This window comes from Triticum aestivum, chromosome 4A, assembly GCF_018294505.1.
Source record: "Triticum aestivum cultivar Chinese Spring chromosome 4A, IWGSC CS RefSeq v2.1, whole genome shotgun sequence".
Taxonomy (NCBI): domain Eukaryota; kingdom Viridiplantae; phylum Streptophyta; class Magnoliopsida; order Poales; family Poaceae; genus Triticum; species Triticum aestivum.
The window spans coordinates 592,565,699-592,589,685 of NC_057803.1; the positions used below are offsets into that span (position 1 = coordinate 592,565,699).

General features: G+C 41.2%; 1 protein-coding gene and 1 long non-coding RNA gene across 3 annotated transcripts; one reads left to right on the forward strand and one right to left on the reverse strand.

Moving 5' to 3' along the window:
- Positions 1-429: 429 nt before the first annotated feature.
- LOC123087282 (protein SABRE) lies at positions 430-18,971 on the reverse strand. Of its 2 annotated transcripts, none has more exons than XM_044509253.1 (23): positions 18,655-18,971; positions 17,299-17,410; positions 16,373-16,633; positions 15,398-15,663; positions 14,824-15,046; positions 13,580-13,753; positions 13,415-13,492; positions 13,086-13,337; positions 10,347-12,428; positions 7,854-9,675; positions 7,593-7,693; positions 6,284-6,640; positions 6,044-6,162; positions 5,363-5,612; positions 4,555-4,779; positions 4,065-4,198; positions 3,772-3,844; positions 2,710-2,808; positions 2,421-2,594; positions 1,799-2,149; positions 1,543-1,710; positions 1,092-1,371; positions 430-889 (listed from the first exon to the last, which is right to left on the reverse strand). In XM_044509253.1, exons 1-23 carry the CDS (start codon positions 18,723-18,725, stop codon positions 792-794), a joined length of 7,770 nt encoding a protein of 2,589 aa, XP_044365188.1. In that variant the 5' UTR covers positions 18,726-18,971; the 3' UTR covers positions 430-791. The 2 variants fall into 2 exon arrangements, with proteins under 2 accessions (XP_044365188.1, XP_044365187.1); XM_044509252.1 differs by having other exon boundaries at positions 1,002-1,371; positions 18,655-18,970.
- A 1,715-nt stretch (positions 18,972-20,686) lies between these two features.
- LOC123082439 (uncharacterized) lies at positions 20,687-22,816 on the forward strand. The gene is made up of 4 exons (XR_006439032.1): positions 20,687-20,861; positions 20,947-21,193; positions 21,419-21,498; positions 22,362-22,816. It is a non-coding gene; the product is annotated as an uncharacterized lncRNA (long non-coding RNA).
- The last annotated feature ends 1,171 nt before the right edge of the window (positions 22,817-23,987 follow it).

Below are 23,987 nucleotides of genomic sequence, written 5' to 3' on the forward strand. Positions count from 1 at the left end.
TTAACTTTCAAAAAATAACTTCCATAAAGAAAGTAGAATTGGGCCCTCAACTACATCGGTCACCTCTAGGATTGGCCACATGCTCACTCTTTTAACACTTGTAGCTCAAAATGAACTCGACATCACCAGTGACCATCTACCATCTTTCTATTATATTTCTTACAGGTCACCTTTGTCATTGGATTCATAGCTTAGGAACTTTTCCATTAGGGCGAGCCAATGTTTTCTTTTTCCTTTGAAATATGTAGGATAGGGACCAACCCTAACCAAGGATTCAATTCTATAGGAATCATATCCTATAGCAAATTCCTGTAAACCAAAGACGACTTAACATGACACTACGAGGGTGTTTCTTCAGTAACTATTACAACACAAGATCAACAGCAAAAATTCATGCCTTCATCCACAGCAAAAACGGCGAAAATGGCATGAGCAATGAGACAAGGACTTTTGTTCTCATGATACTGTTACAGAATTTGTGAGAAGGCCTCTTATTTAACTTACAAGGCCAAAATATAATGACGGCTACATCTGGAATTCTTTACCGATACACCTGACTACAACAATACATATTTTCCTCCGCTGTCTTCACCACCCTACTATGTACAAGGGGGAGTTTTTTTCCCAGAACTACCCCAAAGACTATGCACCTCACAGCAGGTAGAAGTAGAACTGTACATCGCCGGCGGAATAGTTGCTTCTTGTGTTCACCCGGTGAAGGGGTTCGCGACAATCCGCAAGTCATTGTGCTGCCTGTTGAATAGATACTATGGCCTGCCTGCATTGCTTCGCTACTCATGGAAGTCCTCATAAGACGACTCTGACGAATCGCTCTGGTACGGTGTTGTTTCACGCGGGCTAGACGGGAGAGAATCTTGCATTGCTGGTCCTACAACAAAACCAAAAAAAATGTCAGTCCTACATGTGACGAGGATACTTTCCAGGGCAGTGGCACTAACACTTTCGATCCGCAGTGCATAGTTTCGGCGTGTAAGGGATACCTATGATCTTTTGCCCTCTCGGGCGGAACTTTCTTCGGAGGAGCTTCTTAGCTTTTGTAATTGTGAGCTGTCTGGCAAAAGGATACTCACCATCACTCTCACTCCCCTCGTCATGGTATTCATTATCCCCATCGCCTCGCATTGCCCGCACCACAAATGCCTTTGCTCTACGGCGCTGTGAATTGAATAGCCCTCTAATCGATGTGACAAACCCATCACCTGCACCGTCACCTGGCCTCTTCAACCATGATACTGGGAACTGATCAGGTTTTCCATGATGACTGCCATCGCTGTCGCTGAAATTAAGATCATTTTCTGGAACAGTACCATCAAGTGTTTCCCTCTGGTTCTGGGCCTTAAACTTTTTCCCCTGTTCAAGACCAAAGAGTCAGTAATTTTCTAAGTAATAAAGAGTACAGTATAAGGTTGTCCAAAACTTGTGGACACTTGCCACATCAAAGGGGGGTCAAATAGCAAAAAAGAGGCCATGCCATCTCTGATTATGTTCGTTTCCATAACAAGGAATGAATAGTCATCATACCTGCATCCCAGTCACTGACTTTAAAACACCCCAAATGATATGCTTTTTTACTCTTGAGAACAATCTCCTCCATGTACCAGTAAATTCTACACGGTGGAAAGTATCCATAAGCAGCCTTAGGTCATTTATTGCAAGCCTCGATCCCTCGTAAGTAACAAGAAGTTCAACCTACAGTGTCAGCAAGTTTTACACTTACATTAGACTGAAATATTAGATATAGATGTCTCCAGATCCAATGATATAGAGATATATTAACCTGGCTAATCTTGATATTATGAAATTCCATCAATTTCCGAGCTCTTGGCCGCTTCTCATCATTGGATTTTCCTGTTTTCTTTTCCTCGTGAGATAAACGACCAGACTTGATCGATTTGGGATCTTTAGTCTTACTCCTGAACATCTCAGTAGCAGCAACAGTGTTCTCTGCCATAGAATAGCCGTCGCTTTTTGAAGTAATGTTCGAAGAATTCAATAGTGATACCACATCATTATTTGTGGCATTTTCTGTTGCACTTTCTTCCCAGGCCTTTCCAAATGAAGATGTCCGTCCCAACTCCGGATGTGAACCGCATACCATATTGGCCTTTAGACTCTGCAACTTGGATACCTGCATGCAGTTGACCTATTCTGTGAGAGAGACCAATAATAGAAGAAAATTCCATCTGACAGGAGACGACACGAGTAGCTTTAGCACTTCTTTTTAATTGAAGGCGTGCTTAAATACTATAGTGAGCTTCATAGCTCTATCAGGCTGGTTGGGCCCAGCTCTGTACAAGTGGTTAGACCAGAATGACACTATAACTCAGAGGCACCAAACTTGGACCAATTCTACATATTAGTGTCATTGAAATATCCTAGGTTGCTCTTATGTGACTCACCTGCGGATTGTCTCCATGTGAACCTTGCCAACTTGAGACGTTTACTGAAGTACCTGATCTCCCAGGAAGCTCATGCTCCCTGATAGAATAGCTGGTAGAAGCAACAGCATCAGCACCAGAAGATACTCTTCTAGTTCTTCTAGATCCAGTTGATGTTGAGACCCTCCAAATATCCTTTTACACCCAATCAAAATATCAGAAATGAAAATTATATCAACAGAAAACTAAGCAAACAAGGTGTAGAAATAATAAACATGGGAGATGTGACGAAGCATGATTTACGGCTTACCTGACGTCTTTGAGAATCGTCTTCCTCAGGAAAGAAATAATCCCACATCATTCTATACATTGTTTCAGGGAGGTATATTTTCAATGGGTATATCTCCACCTGCAAAGCTCGATCGTGAATACAGAAACATAACTAATGAAGTAGCAGTATAAATCATATATACAGTGCACCAAATGTTTCAGTGGAGTCTAGTCATGAAATGCTTAGAGCAGCTTGTAAATGTGTAATGACAGCAATGAGGCAATCGGATAAAAATATTACTACCACCATCCTTTTTTTTCCATCACTTTGATCTCATGATTCCACATTATAAGGTATGTATGCATCACTAATTACACAACCACGATCTTACATCTTCCAAAAGTATTTCAGGGGAAAACAGAAATATAGGAAACAGAATGTATTAAAGGAGCATATTTTTATGTGGCCAATCTCAAGTACTGTGTATTGGTACAAAAGTATGAAAGTTCTGGCAGCAGAGGTTTTAAAACAACATATGTTCTGCATGGAGTAAAAACACTCCAGTACTACATGAATCTTGTCAAGCAAACAAGCAGGTAAAAATATTAGAAGTATAAAACAATACATATGGTTACAGGTAATTGGATGTTTACATGGACAGCTTAGTTCGAACAAAATTAAATACTCGTTGCATGGCCAAAACAGGCAGATAAATACCACTGAAAACATGCATAAAGTAGGAATGTATAAACTACCATAAACGATCTGGACAGAAAAAGCTAGTATTGTAGTGGATGACGAATGCGAAGAGAATTCCAAAGTATCTACGGGGAGAAACTGAATTCAGATAGACAATTTGGACAATAGTATTTGCTTTTCATGTCATTCTAACGGGTTTCCCTTTCATGGATTTCCTTTTTCTGCTCAATAACTGATTCTAGACATCTCTACAGATCAACTAAATTTGTTTTGTTATGCTAATCCATGTGACTTATGATATGGTGCCATTAAGCTACATCTTGGATTTTAGAACCTTCAGCACAGTAATTGCTCATTTTAGCTCGGCGCAAAATAAGATAACTAGTCCACATGCAAACTAACCTGAAAGAGCTCAAGAGGGGAATTTCCATCCTTCGGAGCACCTTGCTTCGCGTCCACACGAAGCATGACACCTCTGCAATAGAATGCAGTTAACATCATTTGCTGAAACCCCAGTTGATCTACTGGGAGGTTTTAAGAATTATAAAGTAACTGAGAACAGACTGCCCACTAATGTGACATAGCATTAAAAAGTGAATTGAGTGTGAGACTCACACTAGCTTAACATGGTATATATACGTTAATAATATGATGAATAACCAATGTTAGAGATAAAGCCAAAATTAGGCCCTTACTTTTCTGGAGGTGCATTCCATGCAGACAACAATGTATCACATTTGGCACTGGCCATGCAATTCCTCACAACGAAATACTTAGTCGTAAACCGAGCAACACCAATGTCTTTGTAGTCACGATCAAAATCATATACCTGCAAATATTTCAAAAATGAATGATTGAACAACCAGAATAGTTAGTCGATTGGAAAGTACTCCCTCCGTTCCAAATTACTCGTCGCAGAAATGGATGTATCTAGAACTAAAATACATCTAGATACATCCATACCTGCGACAAGTAATTCGGAACGGAGGGAGTACTACAAATCACTAGGGGAAAAGGTAGTTTGAGAAAATCTTCAGATTGTGAAACATCAGTTATAGGCTTATAGCCAAAAGAATAAAATAAAGTTGCAGTAAATTAATGCATTGGGGTTGGCACATGGTACATACAAAAGACAGTAATGAAACTACAAACAAAGAACTGTTCCACAAAAGTTTGAACACATACCATATCACTGATCTCAGCTTCGGCAAAAGTATTCACATCTGCAAGCATGCTCCATACAACTTTGCTGATTTTCATAGAGATTCGCATGGCACAAGATGGGGTTTTGTTCTTTTCTTTTTCCATCAAGCGTAACTGGGCAGCTTTTTGTAGTGCTTTCCTTAACGCAGAAGATGCAAATTTTCGAGATTTCTGGAGATTTAGAAGGTCTCTCTTCAGTCCTTCCACCTGATTACAGTATAATATCAGTCAAACATTGTACAGAAACTACACTCCGATAACTGGAAGTTTTGACTCCTATGTTTGAAGCTGATATAGAGCAAACAGAATCAATAGAGTGTATTTCAGTCTGAGATGTTTGTGGTATGAGGAACAGATACATGTACTTGGCTCTAACAACACACATAACAGAAAGTGAGTACATGCTATCTTTAGCCCTATAAATATTAAAGCAGGGGATGGTCCGTATGCCATCCACCTCCTCCCTTCCACTGAATGCAACTTCCTGACTATTCAGGCGGTCTCTTTATGCTTTTCAACATCTTGTCTTAATGTTTGCAAAATATGTCATATCAAAATTAACTTGTTTTTTCACTACAAGTCAGTTTTTCTGGCCATGAATTTATATGTATACTGATGTGCCACATGATTAGATATTTATTACTACCATAGAAACATGCAGCAATTCGGCTAGTATGTGTAGATTTGCTACCAAACACAAAAGTACTTTGATGTTATTATAATGATATAGGCACCATAAAAAAATACATTTTTTATTTGGAACAGGCCATACAAAGTTTTGAAAAATTACCAGTGATGCTTTCCCACTGTTAATCATCCAGAACGAATTATCCTTTTCCGCAGAAAGATGGTCGATATGACTATCACCAGTTCCAGCTAAGGATCTTATATCATCAAGCAATAACTTTCTCTCCCTTTCTCGCTGTTCGAGATTAATTTTTGCAAGCTCCACCTCTTCTACTCCATCAGGGACCACCTCATCAGCCTCTTCTTCAACATCTTCGTCATCCGATGGATACTGAAGACTGTTTTTCCTAGGCCTGTGGCAGAAAGATTAACGAGAAATGAGGACGAATTTTGAGATACTGCTAACTCGTTAAATAGGTCCTGCTTTAGATAATTACGAGTGAAAATTACCCAAAAAAACATGTAAACGCACAAACCTTTATTCAAAGAAGAGTGGTAAAAGATTCCTTGCCTCTTTGAAATATCAACCGAACATGTGTCATTCACATGGTGTGTAGATCAAAGTGTAAAACAACTAAAATTTTGGCACATGGTGCAAGAGGCCTCTATCCACAAAATGACAGTGTTTATTTAGTTAAAAATGTGCCTTTTACGAAACAATATTATGCCGTGGTATAGTAACTTCATTAATCTTTAGGGCGAGCTCGATGACCACATACTGAAAGCAACAAACATAAGTAATTCAGCATAAGAAAAGGGTCCATGAACCTAGAAGGAATCTTACTTGGGAAGCCTTGCAAACAGGAGATTGCTAAGCACATCCAACATAACTTGAAACTGGCGTGAAGTCATTGTTGCGGTAATGTTTGGAGAATTGAAACGTAACTCCTTTAATGGCTTAACCTGGATCATTAAATACAATAATCAGAAGAACATTACTTCATGCATATAGTTTTCCTAGACTGGACCCAGTACAAACTCAGACATTGGGATTGGCCTGTATCCTTAAGACTCTTAGCTTTACCTTCAAGTCTGCAGTTCCACCCTTGTGACGGGTATAACGGAAGTACATCTGGCAAGGCATAAATACTCTCTCTAGCAAGGCCCCTGTGCGCTTCAATTTCTCCGAACTACCGAGAATACGAGGAAGCCACTGTAGGCCTGCACCAGGGTCCACATCAGTCGGTGCAACATGAGCCTGAACATCTTTCAGAATCACGGAGAGATCAGCTTTTTTCCAGGTCATTTCAGGTTGTGGTTCAGGAATGTGTAGACTGCTTGTCCCCAGCGCTTGCTCTAGCATCTCTTTCCCAACATGAACAACTGAATGAAATGAACGTGCCATAACACGTCCACTAGCTGCAGCAAGTAGAAATCTACCCTGGTACATATAGCACAAGCTTCAGTTTCTTGCCAAAAAAGCCATACAGCTATTATTGCAATAAATCATAATCTACATGAGCCTGGTACATAAACACCAATTCCATGACCCCTTCACGTCACTACCACACCAAAGGAAAATAAAAATTACCAAACAGAGCAACTATACATTCATACACGCCCAGAGCCCACAAGAGAAACAAGACTAAGGCACAAAGAGATACAGTGTTCATGACAGGCGAGGTGGTTCTGAAGTTTCACAAAATTACTGTATTGGATACTGGATATTCCCTGATACTAGGAAATATTGGAGAAAATGGGGTTTAAAATAAATAAACAAATTTACACTTCTTCGATACAGTCGGATACCCCTCCAATAATTCTAGAGCATTTAACTCCTCATTTGAAACCTATCGCAACGCACAGCACTCAACTAAATCTACAAGGTTATATCAGTTGTTCAGAGTAAGAAGTGATATTTATTCAAATTGCTATGCTACGTTGGATATAGATGATTTGTTAGTTTTTCTTGAATGCATAATGTCTCGTGTTACTAAAATGGGTCGGTAAAACAGATGGTATCGAAGTGTATAATAAATTACACTGTCAATTGGATATAGTTTCATCAATGTATGGTAATCCCCTTCATGCATCCGTATACGTTTTGTATCATTGCTATATATATAATGTATTGGCATATTGCTGTTTTGAGGCAAAATGTGTTACTTTAAGTGGGTTATAAATGAAAGAACATGCCGTGGGGCCCCAAACTGACCTAAACTGGTGACACCCAAAAACTACCAACATATATGAAGGTGTTGAGTTAAGACTCGCAACGAGCGCAACCTCGTGTTTAGTTGCCACTATGACTTTGGAACCCTGAACAGACCGCCGGTGTTAATTTTTTTATCATTAGTTAAAGAACAGAATATAAGTACTTCAAGATCACTTACATTGGCATCTTCAGAATGTAGGTTGAACTGGGGCTTGACAACATTGACCATAAAATGGAGATTCCCTCCTTTATCCAAATCATCAAACATGCCATACTTCACTGCAGCATGGACAAAAAGAGGATTTAACCAAAAAGGTAGCGGTAATCGGTAATAATTCCAATAGTTTTGTACTTTTGAACTGACACAAGTGAACTAGTGAAAGAAATGAAGCCTGCAACTTTTGGTACCACATGAAACATCTAGCAAAAGTAAGCATACCTGCTATATCAGAGGAGCGATTGGGTTTACTATGCAATGGAGAAGTAGAGCCCAGAGCTTCAGCATGCTGCACCGAAGGAGAACCGACATGGGTAGAAGAGGTAGCATCTTGAGCTAATCTAGAGCTATCTGCATTCTGCCTTTCCTCAATCATCTTTCTTTGTGCATATTGCCGCGAAGGCGAGGGTTTTGGAGGTTCAAATGCTTTGGAAATTCCTCCAACCCATGACCAAACTGCATCACGATTCTCAATGGTCCATAAAAGCCTAAGACCGTACACAAACACCCGTTGACAATTGTCTGCCAACACCACATTGAAACCATCATCATCATCACTATGCTCAGATAGACTATGGTCACTTTCACTGCCATTCTCAAACTCAGATCTGACATATGTTATCTCAAGATTCCGACCAGCGTCCTGCCATTCCATAAGCCTTGCAGGATCTGCCTTTGGAGCTTGTCTTCTTATTGTGAAATAATCAGAGGACAAGAGGAAACCATCCTCATGTTTTTCTTGAAAACTGCCCATGGTGCATTTATCTTTGCCCTGTGACGGCAGGGTAGTAGTCTTTAATTTGGACACATTTTCAACTGAGGACAAGTTAACATCTCGCACTAGATAAACCTCTGGCCTGTATAGATCAAGACCGCGATAAACTAGATCCAGAGGTTCACGCTTACAATCAAATGTGTATTTCTGTTTACCTCGACTGTAACACAATTCATACTTCAAACTTGACATTTTAAAGGTCAAGCCACTGGCAGGATCATCTTCAGTTAAAGTGGCATGTCTTATGCAACAGGGAGTAGCATCAACCCGGAAAAAGAACTCAACCAAAACTTTATCCATTGAGAGGTTACCAGATCTAGCAGCTCGAGGAATTTTATATCGAGGCCATCTAGAGAAAGAACGCAGTTTGTGTGGGGGGCTGTAGTTTAAGCTCCACCATTTGAAAACCCAAGCAAGGTCATGAGCACCCAGGTTCATTGTAGGGAAATCAACATCAGCTATTTTGGAGCAACTACCAAAGGCAGACCCACATCGCATTGAATTGTTTGCATAGCAGGGAGATGATGTGCCATTATCAGACTGCACCTGCAAAGGTCTAAGGGAGAAGTTCCACCTAAGAGAGAGATAAGTAGATCGAAATGGATCATAAACCTTCTTCCTTGGCTCACCCTCAATAGGGAGTGCATGCAGATAATGATTCAAAGGGCTGCCAGATTCACACTGCCAGTCGATAATCACATTAAGAGAGAACAAAGGAGCATAAATAAAAGGCCTGGGCACGCCTGATGGCACTTTTAAGCTGCAATTCTTCATCATACTCTCTAAGCTACTGATATACATCCCGAATTCCTTTGCAGAGACATCCACATGCCCATCCGTTTGCTGGATTTCCATGTATTCAGAAACAATTTGCAGTCTGTCTACCTTCTCATAAGGATTAGTTGTTGCCAGGATCTTCCATTTTGTCTCATTGAAATACAAAACTATCTTTCCATGGATGTAGTATCTGATGTCATCCCACCATGGCAAGCTGCGCTCCTTTTTAGGTGGTTGGTTTGCTGCACCAGAACTTTTATCTCTGGAGCTAAGATTAACTTTCTTTAGGGCTACTTGAAATGCATAACTTATATCAGCAAAAGATGGCTCATAGCCAACACCAAAAGAAATTTCTCCTCTCTGGAAATAAACAGGTAAATTGGAGTACATTTTAATTGCTGGTGTGGTACCACTGGCAGAACGTAACATTTTGACTTTGTGCCATCTGCCAATATATACATCTTGGTGTATTTGGGGTTGAAAACATGTTGCCTGCAAGTAGATACAATGGGAAACAAAAACACAAAATACTCTGAATAAGACTTGCATCCAAATATGTAACAACCAGATCTAAATGTCCCTACAAGAACTCGTATCTGGCAGGTATTTGCAGAGTTAAAGCTTTCAGGAGTAAGCTCGATTTTTGTGTATGTTCTAAAAAAAATTAGCATACCCTTATGTTTTAGTAAGTAGCCTAAAGGAATCCTTAATAATCAAATGAATATCTCAGTCATATAACTCTTACATGTGAAATAGGGGAATTTTGAGTCATCCATTACCATGAAAAACTAGCTGAAGATAATATGCTAAACAATATGAAGTTTGATATAATTATTAGTGCAAACTAGTTTAATCAGGTCTGTCAAAACACAGTGCAGAAGCCAACCCCAAGTCAACATGCACACTAAAGGGATTGAAAATAGATAGCATAGGAACAGAAAAGAAACAACAGATCCAAGTATCGTAATTTCCATCTAAGCATGTAACAAATCATTAACGGCTCATTAGCTCTATGTTTTAACATATATCGAAGTAAACTCTCAACACAAAAAGGAGAAGGTGGGTGCTATGAGTTCCAGCCTTATAACAAAGCTATAATCATGCATAAAATTAACTTGGGAACATGAATGAGCAATACAAACAAAGAATTTGATGGACCTCACCTGCTGGGCAAGCACAACACGACCTTGACATTTCCCACTGGTTGCAGAAAAGAGAGGAGATGTATAGTCTCTCACTTGTATGACCAAGGACCCTGCAAGGAGAGCAATATCACTCCCATATAGTCGAGAGAATGGTATGCCTTTCTCCTGACAAACAGGGTCGACTCCCTTTATAAATTCAACCATCTCTGTTGCTCCACCATTTATTCTGGTCAAAGTAATATCAAGTTCAGAAGCAGAAAGTGAAAGAAGTGAAGCTCTCCGTGAACTTGGCTTGAATCCAGCTTGAAAACCTTCTGCACACGCCCCCGACCCTTCTGCAAATACCTTCTTTTGACAAGCCACATAATACGATCGAAATGCTTTCTTATGGATTTCTTCCCGCAGCCTTTGAAGAGCTGTGGTGTCATGCACGTCAACCTCTATTCCATCATACATAAATTTTCCCTCAGAGCTGCAGTGGTTAGAATCTACACTTCCTGATATAGCATCATCAAGAAATTTTAATCTAACACCTGATTCACAGGTTTTGTTCCTCATCAAATAGTAATGTTCATCAAGCCAACCTTGTATGGGCTCCTCCTCTATTTCTGCCGTGAGTTTACGCAACACGAACTTTACAGATCCAAAACTGGAAGCTCCAGACTTAACCTTCTTCGAGTTCTCTTTGCCATCAGGAAACAATATACTTCTTTTGGCAGCAGAAACAAGCTTTAGGCCACGAATCATATCTTCAACGGCATCCTCTATGGCACGCAACGGTAACCTGAATGGCATGCAAATATGAACATCTAGCCCTTGAACGACCCAATCTCTCTTGGGTGATGGTTCAACCTTTGCACTGAGCGAATTTGCAGTACTGAAAGGAATACATGAGATCTGTATTCGTGTGCTGTTTAGAACCCTGGCACCATTAAGGCTGACAGAAAGACCCTCCGATAGTACACCTATCTTGGCATTCTCGGTGAAGATAGATTGTACATGCATGTTTGCTTCGACACCATCTGCGAGCTCAGCAGATATTCTCAACACTTCCACATCAACGGCAAAAATTGAACCTCTTTTGTCAGACTTCTGAGGTTTCACTGAACCAGCAGCTATGTTGACATGCTCATTCTCCTTGATACTGCCAGTTCCAGTCATCAGCTTCCCGGAACTCTGAATCTTGTTATGATGCAGGAACCACTTAAAGCGGATAAAGGTCTCAAAGAGTGCTAAATGAGCATCAGGTTCCCATCTGATATTAATGTCTGTTGCACTGAAGAGGGAACAAACAGCGACATCTGTAAGGCCACCGGATCGGCGAACAATTTTAGCATTCTGCATATCTAGTAAGGTAACTTTGATACCAGAGCTGTGATCTTCCTCGTACATTGCTTTCACCCGTTCCAATTCTGCTTGTGTTGACTTTTTCTCCTTGTCTACACATACAGCAAGATGAGAGATAACTAAAGATGAAGTGAACCTCAAGTTGCGGCCAATGCCTGGTGGTTCCGAAGTTATACTTGCCGTACGTTGTGTGCCATCAGCAGAAACGTCAACAATTACTTGACCACCTTGAGTGCCATAGTTCACGCGCTTTGGATCAGCAATTGGCATATTTAATATATTTATATCACCACTGTAAGTAATAGAGAACTTTTGTAGGCTTAATTTCAATATTTCAATGCCTTTTGTTTTCTTTTTCCGTCTCTCCTCCAAATCCTTTTCTTTATCCTTCTCATGAGAGGATGAAAGGTTCTTAAATAGATCCCTAAAGGACATCAAATTGAGCAGAAGAGATTCCAAATGCTTGAAACCAAACTTTACTCCTATGCCACTGATATCAATGGAAAATACAAGTGCAAGTCTACTAGTTTCAGCCATGTCTTGGACCTCAATTTCTCTGTACCCCCAATCAAGGCTCACCCGAGCAATGTGCATTAAGGAGCCTGAGCAAGTATCAACGCCAAATATGTTTTCCTTCAAGAATTCCCTATACCCATCTTCCATGTGCACCAGCATTTCACCAAGTTCAGTGTGTATCTGAATCCCCTTGCTGGCAATGTTATTTGCAAATACATGTGATGACTGGCAACAAGCCTGCAAAATGAAAGGAACATATGAACTGGAAGAAGATGATGCTTATACTAATACAAATTGTAAGAAATGCTGTAAAAGGTTACTAAAGTTACTTTGGCATGCTCAGAGAAACTTGCACCCTATTGTCAAACGACCAAGTGCTATTAACTGTAAAAAGGATACCAAAAAAACTATACTTTCACAAGTTCAGAGGACTTGCACCATACTGCAGAAGAACTATGTGCTATTAAGACATGGAAAGTAGGGATAAGAAAAGAAACTAGTATCTAGATAGTATGTGTTCATGACCCATAATGAGAGTTCATCCACAATACTCACACTTGCCTGCACAGCCGCAGTACCAACTTATTCATTATTTTCCCGTGCTAGACCTCTAGTACATCTAGAATAAATTAGGCATCTGCATCTACACACACCAACCAGTAGATTAAACCATCACCAATCAATTAACTCTTGACACCAAACACCAAAATATAAAAAATTTAGACAAACAGGGCGGCCAAAAGCCCCCCGGTTCCATTGATCACAACGAACACAATCCATAATCGATGCCACGACAAAAGAAATACTAGTATTTACAATCCATAAGAGCCATCTACATAAAACAAGTGCTGCGCAGAACAAACCTTATCTTAAATGAATCTCGAGATAACTTACATGATACAATACCAACCCACTAGGGCTGTAAAGCATGACAGTCATTTCTGGGGCAGAAACTGTGCAAGTCCACATAATTGGCTTGATCTCCTTTGTTTGAGAAATTTCTTGATGAGAGTTTGCCTTTGAAAGCTTCATTCCTTTGGTTCTCGAAGAATGAAGGCGCATCCATGGCATCAATCTGCTCAACATAAGATTGCATTGTGTACCACCAAGCTTGGCATCGATTTCGGCTCTGATTGGAAGAAGTGGCTGAAAGGAAGTCATACTTTTTAGCTCTAAAGGGCAGTTGCAATAGTCAATCAACTAAAGTGAACAAAGATGCTTACATCCAACGGAATATCCAAAGAAGCTACCACAGCAACTTTAAGAACTTCCAACAGAGAGCTTGAGCCTTCTCTAACTAACTGCAAGGCAACAAAGTTAATAGTGCTGATTGATGAATAGCTACTGAAAGTATAACGAGAGTCTTGGATAAAGCAATAGAGAAGTACATGGATCTCACTAAGAACAATCTGAACATCGAAGTGCGGTGTAGCTTCCTCTAGATCGTCCTGTGGCAGGGATTTCGTACTAGTAAAGTTGATCCCCGTAACATTGTTATCAACACTAAGCCCTTCCCCCAGGTGTGTAAACTTCACATCAAGCTTCGGCAGACTGAAGCTAACCTTCCAAAGAACAAATATAATATTTAGCAATACTTTTCAGGTACAGCTGAAACATAAGCGAGTAAAAAACTACAGTTCTTCATTGATTTTCGACTGCCAAAAGAAGGATTGTAAATTTTAGTATCGCGTGTGAACATATGCCACAGAATCATGATTAAGCTCGCGACAAGCCACGTGCCAACAAATTTTGCTAACAATTACTCCCTCCGATCCGAATTACTTGTCGCAGGTATGGATGTATCTAGATGTATTTTAGTTCTAGATACGTCCATTTCTGTGACGAGTAATTTGGAACAGAGGGAGTACAAACTTGAGGGCCTACTATCTAGTTTTCTCATGCACTCCAAAACATCATCAAAAACGCATAACAAGACTTCTATCTCAGGCGAAGCAGTTAATTTAACAAGTGAGAAGTTAAAGGATTTGGCCCTGCCTATGCACGATTTATATATTACTAACACTGGTCATTATAAAGTAGGCAAGCTTTTAGCTTATGGAACCGTGCACCCATCCTACTCATGCAATGAGAAACATGACAAAACCAACCTCAATCTATGTTGCGGATTAAAATACATGGTTACCAACCACTAATGGAAGTCTCCAAGTCCGAAGACTAATCATGCAACAACAAAAATGGCCTCCAGCCGTTTTCAGAAGTAGCACAGCAAAATACCCAAAGCAGCTCTGCCTGGACAACTACATCAAGTGACTTGCATCAAATGCACATTACAGTGCAGTTAAACTCAAATCAGGTATACAATTAATACTGCAGGAGTTGTGTTGATGTTTGCAAAGCCTCCCTCCTGATAAAATATTGTCCATGCTGCAATATTATGTGCTGGTTTGACTGAATTTATGTTTGCAAGAGACTGAAATGCTAGCTAAGCAGGACACTCACAGGAGAAGAGAAAAGCAAGATTATGAATGTGAGCTGGGGCTGCAACTGGGCTTACAAAAGATATCGAACAGAATCACAGTTGTTGCAAGCACAAACAACATTAGTGTGCTATAGTAAATGAACTGAATAATTGTTGTTTACCCTACACTAGAAACTTTTAGTGCTAACAAACCTTATCTGGAAATGCAAGCATCTGCTTCTTTAATGCTGGTAGAATAGATTTGCTTTTCGAGATCTGTTTAGTTGAAGAAGTACCAGCGATAGCATCTCCGGCATTCTCAGAGCCACCATTATTCTCTGGCTTTGCATGTTTCTTGTAAAAGAGTCGTTCATCGATGTTCGCAGTAACATCTCCACATTTCAATTCGAGATTAACAATTTTAACACCTCTTTCCCTGTCAAAAAACTATCAATTTCTGAATACACACAAGAAAAGTAAAAGGCTATTGAAACCTAAATATGATAAAGATACGAGGTGTCAAGGCATTGCTTGGCCAATTGAAAACACGATTTTCGTATCCTGGCTATATTATCTAGATATATGAAAGTGTTTTCGCATTACTTTGAACCAACTGATAATTAATCAACAGAAACTAATTTGAGAATAATCTACAGCTTATCAGAAATTGTATATGACTTCCATAACAATTAGAGACCCGAGTGTTTTAATCCACATTTACAATCCAAAATATCAATTAACAAAATGTGCACCCAATATAACAGTTACCAAGAACAAAATAACTCACTTTTCATGACCAAACTCACAAATTACCAACAAATCTTCACAAACAAATGGTGCCAGAAATTTCTCAGAACTTGATAGAGAAGCTTGATCAGACTGGAAAGTATCAAGCTGATTACCGCTGCCCACCGGATCAGCAATCAGCCCAAAATCTCCAAGGTGTACATTTAAAGGTAATATGTGCAACTTGACACCAAGAATATGATTAGGTCCGGCGATTTTAAATGTATCCACCTTTAGCTCTTTGATGTCAACAGCACCATCTGGTACCTGCATCATTGTTGTGGAAATAACAATTATAAATAACAGCACAGAACAGCAAACAGCCAAACACAAAAGGTATGTTTCAGTCAGCAAACGGTGCATCCAGCACATCTCAGTGGTTGGGTGATGACTTCTGCTGAGATGCATTTCAGGAGAAAAAAATTGAACATGGAAGACAGAACGCCAGAAAAACTATGCCAATTAAACAATTATTATGCTGCATGCTATACTGGTGACCCATGCACATGAATGCTTAGTTTAGCTGCCTAAAGCTCCTAAAAACACGACAATACCGGTTGGTGAAAACTTTACACTGGTCCCACCTTTTAGATTGTGTACATGGCCATAAAGGCACATGTAACATGCAGAAAATTAAGCCAATGATGGTTATTATAGTCTAACTAGGTAACCTTTTACTCCTATCAAAATATATTCTTTCCTAGTCTTTCTGGACTCTCTCTATAGTTCCCTTGTAACAGAGTTGTCACTTTGAACTAGTGGGAAATAAGGAATAACAGGTATTATATTATACATGTAAAGCTACCAATCTGAACTAAATTCAACAGTAGAACTGTTTGAATGCAGATTGCAGAGGGAACAAAATATTGAATGTCAAAACACTAGATATGTTATTGTCATACAAGTTAAAAACAAGCAAAATGCATACACACATCAAATTTTGAAATATAAGGCAACAGCAAGATAAGAAGGTTACCTTGATCATCAGATCTGCCACAGAAACAGATAAAAGTCTAGCCATACTTGATGTTATCAACCATTTCCCTTTTCCCGTGGAGCGAGGCTTTGATGGTTTGCTTGTCTTTTTGCTTCGCGAAGATGATCTAGTTACAATTTCAAGATCACTTATCAGCAGTTGCACCTTTGGGTCCTTGGAAAGGACACCGAAACTTAGTTTGACCAGCGACTTGCGGAAACTTAGTTTTATTTCACCAATTGAAACTGATTTAAGAGGACCCTGTGAAGAAGAAAAGGTGGCACAAATGAATTAGCAAGCAAGTAATCAAATGCATGTTCACCAACAAACATCAAATGATTTTGATTTTTAGCTATTAACTATGTAAGTATATTATGACAGGAAAGATGGTATGGCCATCTCCACTACAAGTAGACAAAAACCAGCATGAAATGAGAGTTTTAGCATAAGTCAAGACCTTTTTGTTATAAAAGATAAATATTCTGCAATTTCAAGGTAATAACATTTGTTATCTCCTTCCCGCTATTTTATTCATGGAGCCACTAGGGTGGGGTTCATCAGGATAATTGTATTGATACCTTATGCGTTGACAATGGTTAACAATTTATTTCATTTTAGAGGGTATGCAACATCCGTAAGTTAAGTGATCTTAGGCAACCCGGCTACATTGTGGGAAAGCATAAATTTTAACTGTTCATATCACAAACATGAAAAGCATTAGATAATGATCTGCTTGAAAGTGCAACAAAGCATGACAATTAGCAAAGCCCTGACAAAGTAGCAAAAGTAATAGCACCAGATTGCGTGTAGAAAAAGGAACTGAATACACCAAACCAAGTTGTTCTAAATTAAAAACAAACTGAAAAGGCTTAAAATAGACAGTCATGACCTTCAAGCAACATAGAAGTGTGAGATGAAAGACAAACCTTGCTGAACTTTATGGTTACATCACGCAAGCAATTGAAGCCAGCAACTCGAAACACAACGGAAGCACGTAATACACGGCTCAAGAACCAAGCTAACAATCTTGCAGCAAACCTGCAACGAATCCAAACACAGAATGAATAGACGTTTCCCTACAGATTTTCTTTGTCACAAAAAAAATGTTGAAGTATTCAAGTGATAGAACATTTAACTTTTATCGGCATCACATTATCTTAAGAGATAGAACAATAAATTGTTTGTGGCATATCTATACCATTATGTCGTTGAATAAATGTATTGTGTGCGACTGGCGTTAAATCAGTACAGTAGAATGACAATCAAAAAGTCAAGATAAGTCAAACCCTTCTTCATGACATGTCACTTTTTTCTTCCATAACAAAGACGTAGTAGAAATATATGTTCCAACAAACAGGCTTAATTCATTAGCCACAACAGAATGGGAAGCCTGGTATTTACCGTTAGATGTTCAACAAGGTTTATTTACATGATATAGTATCATGTGAACAGTAATGTGAACTGATTGGGTTAGAATCCATCATTGAGAAACTAGGGATGCGGTTAATATAGTATCCGCAAATAGCATACAAATCTTGAACACGCCACTATAATTAACCATAAAGCACGCGGAAGGCAAGAAAGGGAAGCTACTACATTGTCCTATAATACAAGTCTATGAATTTTGCTAGATGGACACGAAACGCACAATGACGAATTTTACTGATACACCGTCCACCAAAAAGCAAGAGCTCTCAGTTATCGGACCATATCACCACTTTGCTGCCAATTGGTACCAACTAGGGGGCAAACGGGGAGAAGTTTGCAATTGACCATCCAGACGGAGAAATGAATGGACGAAAGCCCCGATCTCGCTTGGATCTTGCTACCAAGCAGTAGCTCGGAAAGCAGCACACGCTGCCCCCGATGAGATGAAATGGCTAGTATACACACACCCTTAGACACTGAAGACCTGAAACTTGGCACTGCAAAACCCCAACCAGACCCACACCACGGAGAGCTCCCCGGACGGGAGGTTGCAGCCCTCCCACGAGGCTCCAGTTCACTGCTGCGGCTGCTGGTGGAGTGGCACTAAGTGAGCCACTTCAGTCCTCGGCCAGGAACCACCAACCACTCAATCAATTAACCGACCAACCCCGGAACTGAAAATCCGACTCTCGACAAGCAGCGGCGCTAAGCAGCAGGCGGCGCCCGGAGCCGAGTGCCCGGATTCCCCCCCGCGGGAAGCCCGAAAGCCAAGCTCGGCGCGCGCGGGATCCCCTCCGCCCCCGGCATTCCTGGCGGTTTCCGGCGCGCGTGCGGGGAGGAGGAGGGCGGCTTACGTGAAGACGACCCAGCCGATGACGGAGACGGCGAGGAACACCGAGAAGAACTTGACCGGCGAGGACGCCATGCCCGCCCCGCCGGGCGGCCGGATCCGCGCGCTCAGGCCGCCCGGATCCGGGGGGCCGACATGGGCTCCGCCGACGCGCGCGGGCGGCGGGATCGGGAACCCTGGCGCTAGCTCCTCCGGGGCGGGGGAGCGAGCGGGCGGCTCGCTTGCCGGCGGCTGGCTGCTGGGGGGAGCGATCTCGCTTGGGGAGTCGCGCGGAGAGCTGTTGCTTCGGGGGATGTGTCAGAGTCAGAGGGGGGTGGGGGTGGGGGGTGGGGTGAGGGAGAAGACACAAGTAGGAGTACAGTAGCGGCGGCACTGCCCAAGCTTTGGGCTTCTCGTTTTGGGCACCATATAGGACACCAATTTCGGTTTACTAGTACAAATGCCCGTGCGTTGCACCGGTCAAAAAAAGGCACAATCAGCTTCATGTGCCATTGTGCATCAGTTTTTATATCCAAATTTAATAAACATCCATAATAAGGTTAAACGCCAAAATTCCTTATTTTAAATAAAAGATAACATTTTCATAAAAATTGGAACACTTTTTAAGAGTAGTTAATGTTTTTATGAGAATAGGAACATTTCTCTAGAAAAGAACATTTTTTTACGGAAAAAAGAACATTTTTTGAACAGGTGTTTTTGATGAAAAGAATGTTTTGTTTTTGGTTGTACATTTCTAGATGGACTTTGTTTTGGTAAAAAATGGAACTTGTTTTCGGGAATTTTTAAGTTTTGTAAACAAATGCGAACATATTTCCTAACAAAGATAGTGTGAACATATGTAAAACTGTGAACATTTTGAAGTTTTTTTATTGTGTTTAAATTTTTTTACACATATTTTTATAGCTTTTTTGTTAGGCAATTTTTACAGATGGTAGTTTAATTGTGAAGAGTTTATTCTTTTTTAACTATCTAGGCTTGGCCCAAACAAAGCACTTGACGTTAACTTTTAATAAAATAAGGACGCACGAAGTCATCTTGCTTATCGTTCCCCATTCTCAAGTGTCCCTTGTCGAAGCGCCCTGCGCCGCCATCCACGCCGTGTCTACCTCCTCTGTCGAGATGGGCCTATCCCTTCCTCCTGTGGCGCACCGCAATGGAGGGTTCCCCATGGGGTTGGGAGGGGAGAGGCGCCGAGGCGGGCGAGCAGTCGCCGTTTGGTGCCCCCTACCAGCTACGGTCAGAGTTGATCAATTGTTTTGTCCAAGCAGCATATATGACCATGTGTGTGAATGAAAACATTAAAAGACGACAATACTACTTTTTGCTGAATAATACGCCACTGCAATCATGGAAGTCCGGTTGATGTTTTTAACTGAAACTAAAGCCATTATTGAATATATGAACACAACACCAATAAGATGATCTTTGGACTACAGTGAGATCGAGCCATCCATGCATAGAATTAAACTACAATATATTTGTTACGATATTTGAATCAAGTGCTTTTGTTCTAACTCAAGAAAATGCCAGAACTGCAATATATTTGTTTGGTGATGATTCCCTTGTTCAAAGTTCATGAAAATTTATAAATGGAGGTCATATGTTATTTACAAGATCCATAAACATTCCATGAGCATTGGAATCTTATATCACCTACTTATAGTTCAAACCCAAAGTTGGGGCAGATTTGAATTCGAAATTGAAAAAGGGCAGTCAAATACTCTTCAAAAACTTTTAGATTTATATTATATAAGTATTTTCCAATATATTTTCCAATATATTTTGTATTTTTTAGCACCGAGATATTTAGATTGTGCTAATCCTGAGAAGCCTATGAAGGAGTAGAGGAGGAAGAGATATTCCAGCTAATTTTGTTTATTTTTATTTTCTTTCAACCTCTCCTTGGCCACTGACCAGTGGGTCTCCTAGGTCAGTCCAGCAGCGTCATCTCCAAGGGACACGCGCCACCTCCTGCCCGGTTGTCCCTTCATCTTTCTCCTCCTCCACTCCATTACCTCACTCCTCACTCCTTTTCTCCCTCCCTGGATCCCCTTTCTCGTCAAGCTTGCCGGGGATGCCACCGCTCGCCGTTGCAACGCCAGCTGCAGGGGCCGGCAGGATCCGCCAGCCGTCGGTCCGGATCGACGTCCACGCCTTCGGCTCCAACATGTATGCCCGCTAGGCGCCGCCGTGAACCACCTCATTTCTCCGGTGCGTTCATGCTCCTGTGTCTTTCCCTAGCTCCATTGTTGCCCCTGCCATCACTTTAATGGTGATTCCGGGCGCCGGCGTGCAGGAACCTCTTGAACCAAGGCCACCCTTTTGGTTCCGTTGGCCGCCGTTGCGACCCCGCCACGGTCATCGTCCTCCCCGAGCAGCTACAGGGACCATGAAGGGGTCCACGTCTGGACCACGGACTCGAAGCCACGGGTCCCTCCTACAGCTTCCTCAACCGCTGACCGCCATTGACGCCGTCCGGAACTCACTGTTGTCCGTCCTCTCGCCTCCCTGATCTGTTCGACTCGGCCGCAATGAACAACAAGGTGAGGAGTCGCTTCTGCCCGCTTCTGTCTGCTTGCTGCTGCTGTTCGTTGCTGGCTTGCTGTTGTTGCCGCTGCTGTCTGCTTGCTGCTGGTGGTTGCTTTGCTTGCCGCTACTGCTTGCCTTTGTTGATTGCTGCTCCCGGCGCCCGCGCTGCGCTGCGCCGCTGATGACTCTCCTGCTCGTCGTCTCATCTCCTCGGTCTTTTCACCCGCATCCTGCCGCAGGTCCACCTCCTTCTGTATGACGCACGAGGTGTTGCAGTGAGGATACAGAGCATCTACCACCAGTGAGCTTCCATGATATGGTGGGTTCTCTATTACTGTATAGTTTGTAATTTCTTTGATTTTTGTGGTGTTCGTTCAGAATGTATATAATATGTGTTCCTGAATTCGGTTGATGTTGAATGGGTCTGGATGAAGGAATTGGGGAATTATGTGCTGACAATTCCTACATTAGCTTCTATGCATTTTTATTCAGAGTTCGGGATCTGGATGTTTATTTGGATTAAAACTGAAGGGTACACTTTATTTGAAATCTTACGTGCTGACAATTTCAGGCTACATGAGCTTTGTATGCATCAGTTTGAATATGAATACTAACAACCGAATTGAAACTGAAGGGTAGATCCAGATCCATTTAGTACACTTCATTTGATGTTGGATGCATCGGAAGTGTACCATTCAGGCTACATGAGGTTCTATGCATCAGATTAAAACCTGAATTTCTCATGCAATGACAATTCGGTAGAATGTTGAATGTATTTGGATGAATGAAGTGTGCTAACATGTGTACCCTTTTCACATTAAAACTGGAGCATAGATTATGTTATTTGAAACTGGGTAAACTCCTGCTCAGTGGATCATTGACTAATCCGGTTCAGTTTGACGGTCAGATTGATACCGCTATTAAGAACAAACCGTGTTATAGTTTGCGCGGAATTCTATCCATCGATGCCAAAATTCAGAATCCTATGGTTCTCTATAGATATTGAAAATCATATCTATAGGTAGCTCCTAATCTTCATTGTGTTATGTGACATTTTTTTTTACTTTTGTACCTGATACTTTTATCATCATCTCGAACCCTCGGTTGTATATATGCCATAAATTATTTTTGGATAGTTGTATACCTTGTACCACCGACTAATATATTCTACTTCTTTCTCAGGATAAAACATCTTTTAGAAATAGCAATCTGATGTGGGTATCTTCAGGAATCAAGAAGCGAATGAGATAAGGCAAGTGGACTTCTCATTTAGTCACATGATATCTTCAGGAATCAAGAAGCGAATGAGATAAGGCAAGTGGACTTCTCATTTAGTCACATGATATGGCAACTGCATCAAAGTAACTATTAATTTTGTGTTGGCATGGTAGTGTTGTCAGGATTTATTGCCTAAATGTGTTTGTGTAAAAACACAAGAATGCATTTCTCTTCATCATTGTGATGGTGAAAGAAAATATGTCGAACAATTGTTTATCGTGTAAACTATTTTGGCGCAATGCACCTGCTACTTGCTTATTCGTCAGCATGGCTCAGGATCCCAATTTCCTTCCTTATTTCATCTTTGATTTGTCACCTCATGTCCTTCTCAATTTAGATTAGAGAATATATCTCTCAGGATTCGTTCCTTATTTCGTTGCCTCGCTTTTCCAGTTAATTAGCCTCTCTTTCCTTCCTTGTTTTTCTGTAATGATTTCCGAGACGGCTTCCTGACACCTAGGGAACTCAAAAACGTATATAAATTGAGTAGTTTGGATGTAAAAAAACGAGGTGGGACTATTTATTATCTGAATCAATTTGTTTTTTTACAAATAACACATGCTAACTTGGTTGGTCGTGCTGTTTTTGCTGGGCGTTAGGTTCAGAGTTCGAGTCTTGTCACCAGCAAGTATTTTTGCCTCAAATTGGGGATAGGTGGGCTGGATTAATTGGGCTAATTTGTGTGCGCGCGTAGGACCACCTGGGGCGCCAGAAAGGCCCAGCCAGAGGCGATAGCAAGAGGGGACGTACCAGAAATGGATCGAGCGGAAAGCGAGGGTCAACGTACGATAAGCTACGTGCGAAAGAAACTACCGTAAAAAAAAGATGACGACGTACGACCAGAAGCACTCCCTGCTTTATTAGTAGGGAAATATATATATAAACCTTTTCTTTTTCGCAAACACGCAAAAGATTTATGCATCGTTTCATTATTAAAAGAGAAGGAGAAATAGTTATACCACTTCCTCCGTGTCTAGATATGCTCATTTTAGCAACAGTTCATTCCGGACAGAGGTAGTACAAAAATAGGGCCCCACGGTCGGAGAGCAATGACTTGCCTCTATGGTGATTGGCCTCTCCGCCGTTCCTCCCCTCCCCTCCCGCCCTCGAGCGACTCCAGCCTCCACGTTGCCCGCAGCCGGCGTCAGGTGGGAGGGGGCGAGTCTTGTTCTGTGTTTGTGGTAGTAGGTTCTCTTTGTTGCCAGATAAAGCTGACCTGGATCTTTCTCGCATGCTTCTTCTGCTCTCAACTACCGCCATGAAGGCCGGAGATGAGTGACTAGAACTCCTGATATGGTTAGATCGGAGGCCCTTGTCCAGGGATCCCCTGACGCGTGGTGATGGGGGGGATGTGTTGGGTATCTCCTTTGTACTCTCCCTTTGTGTATTCGTCGTGTCGCGATGATGAAGAAGGGGCGAGATGGAAAGTTGGATTCTGCCGGTTGGGCTCATCATCGCTGGAGTTTGAAGCAAAGATGCACTGCTCGCTCAAGCCTAGCCTCGACGATTGATGGGAGGTCTTTGTAACTC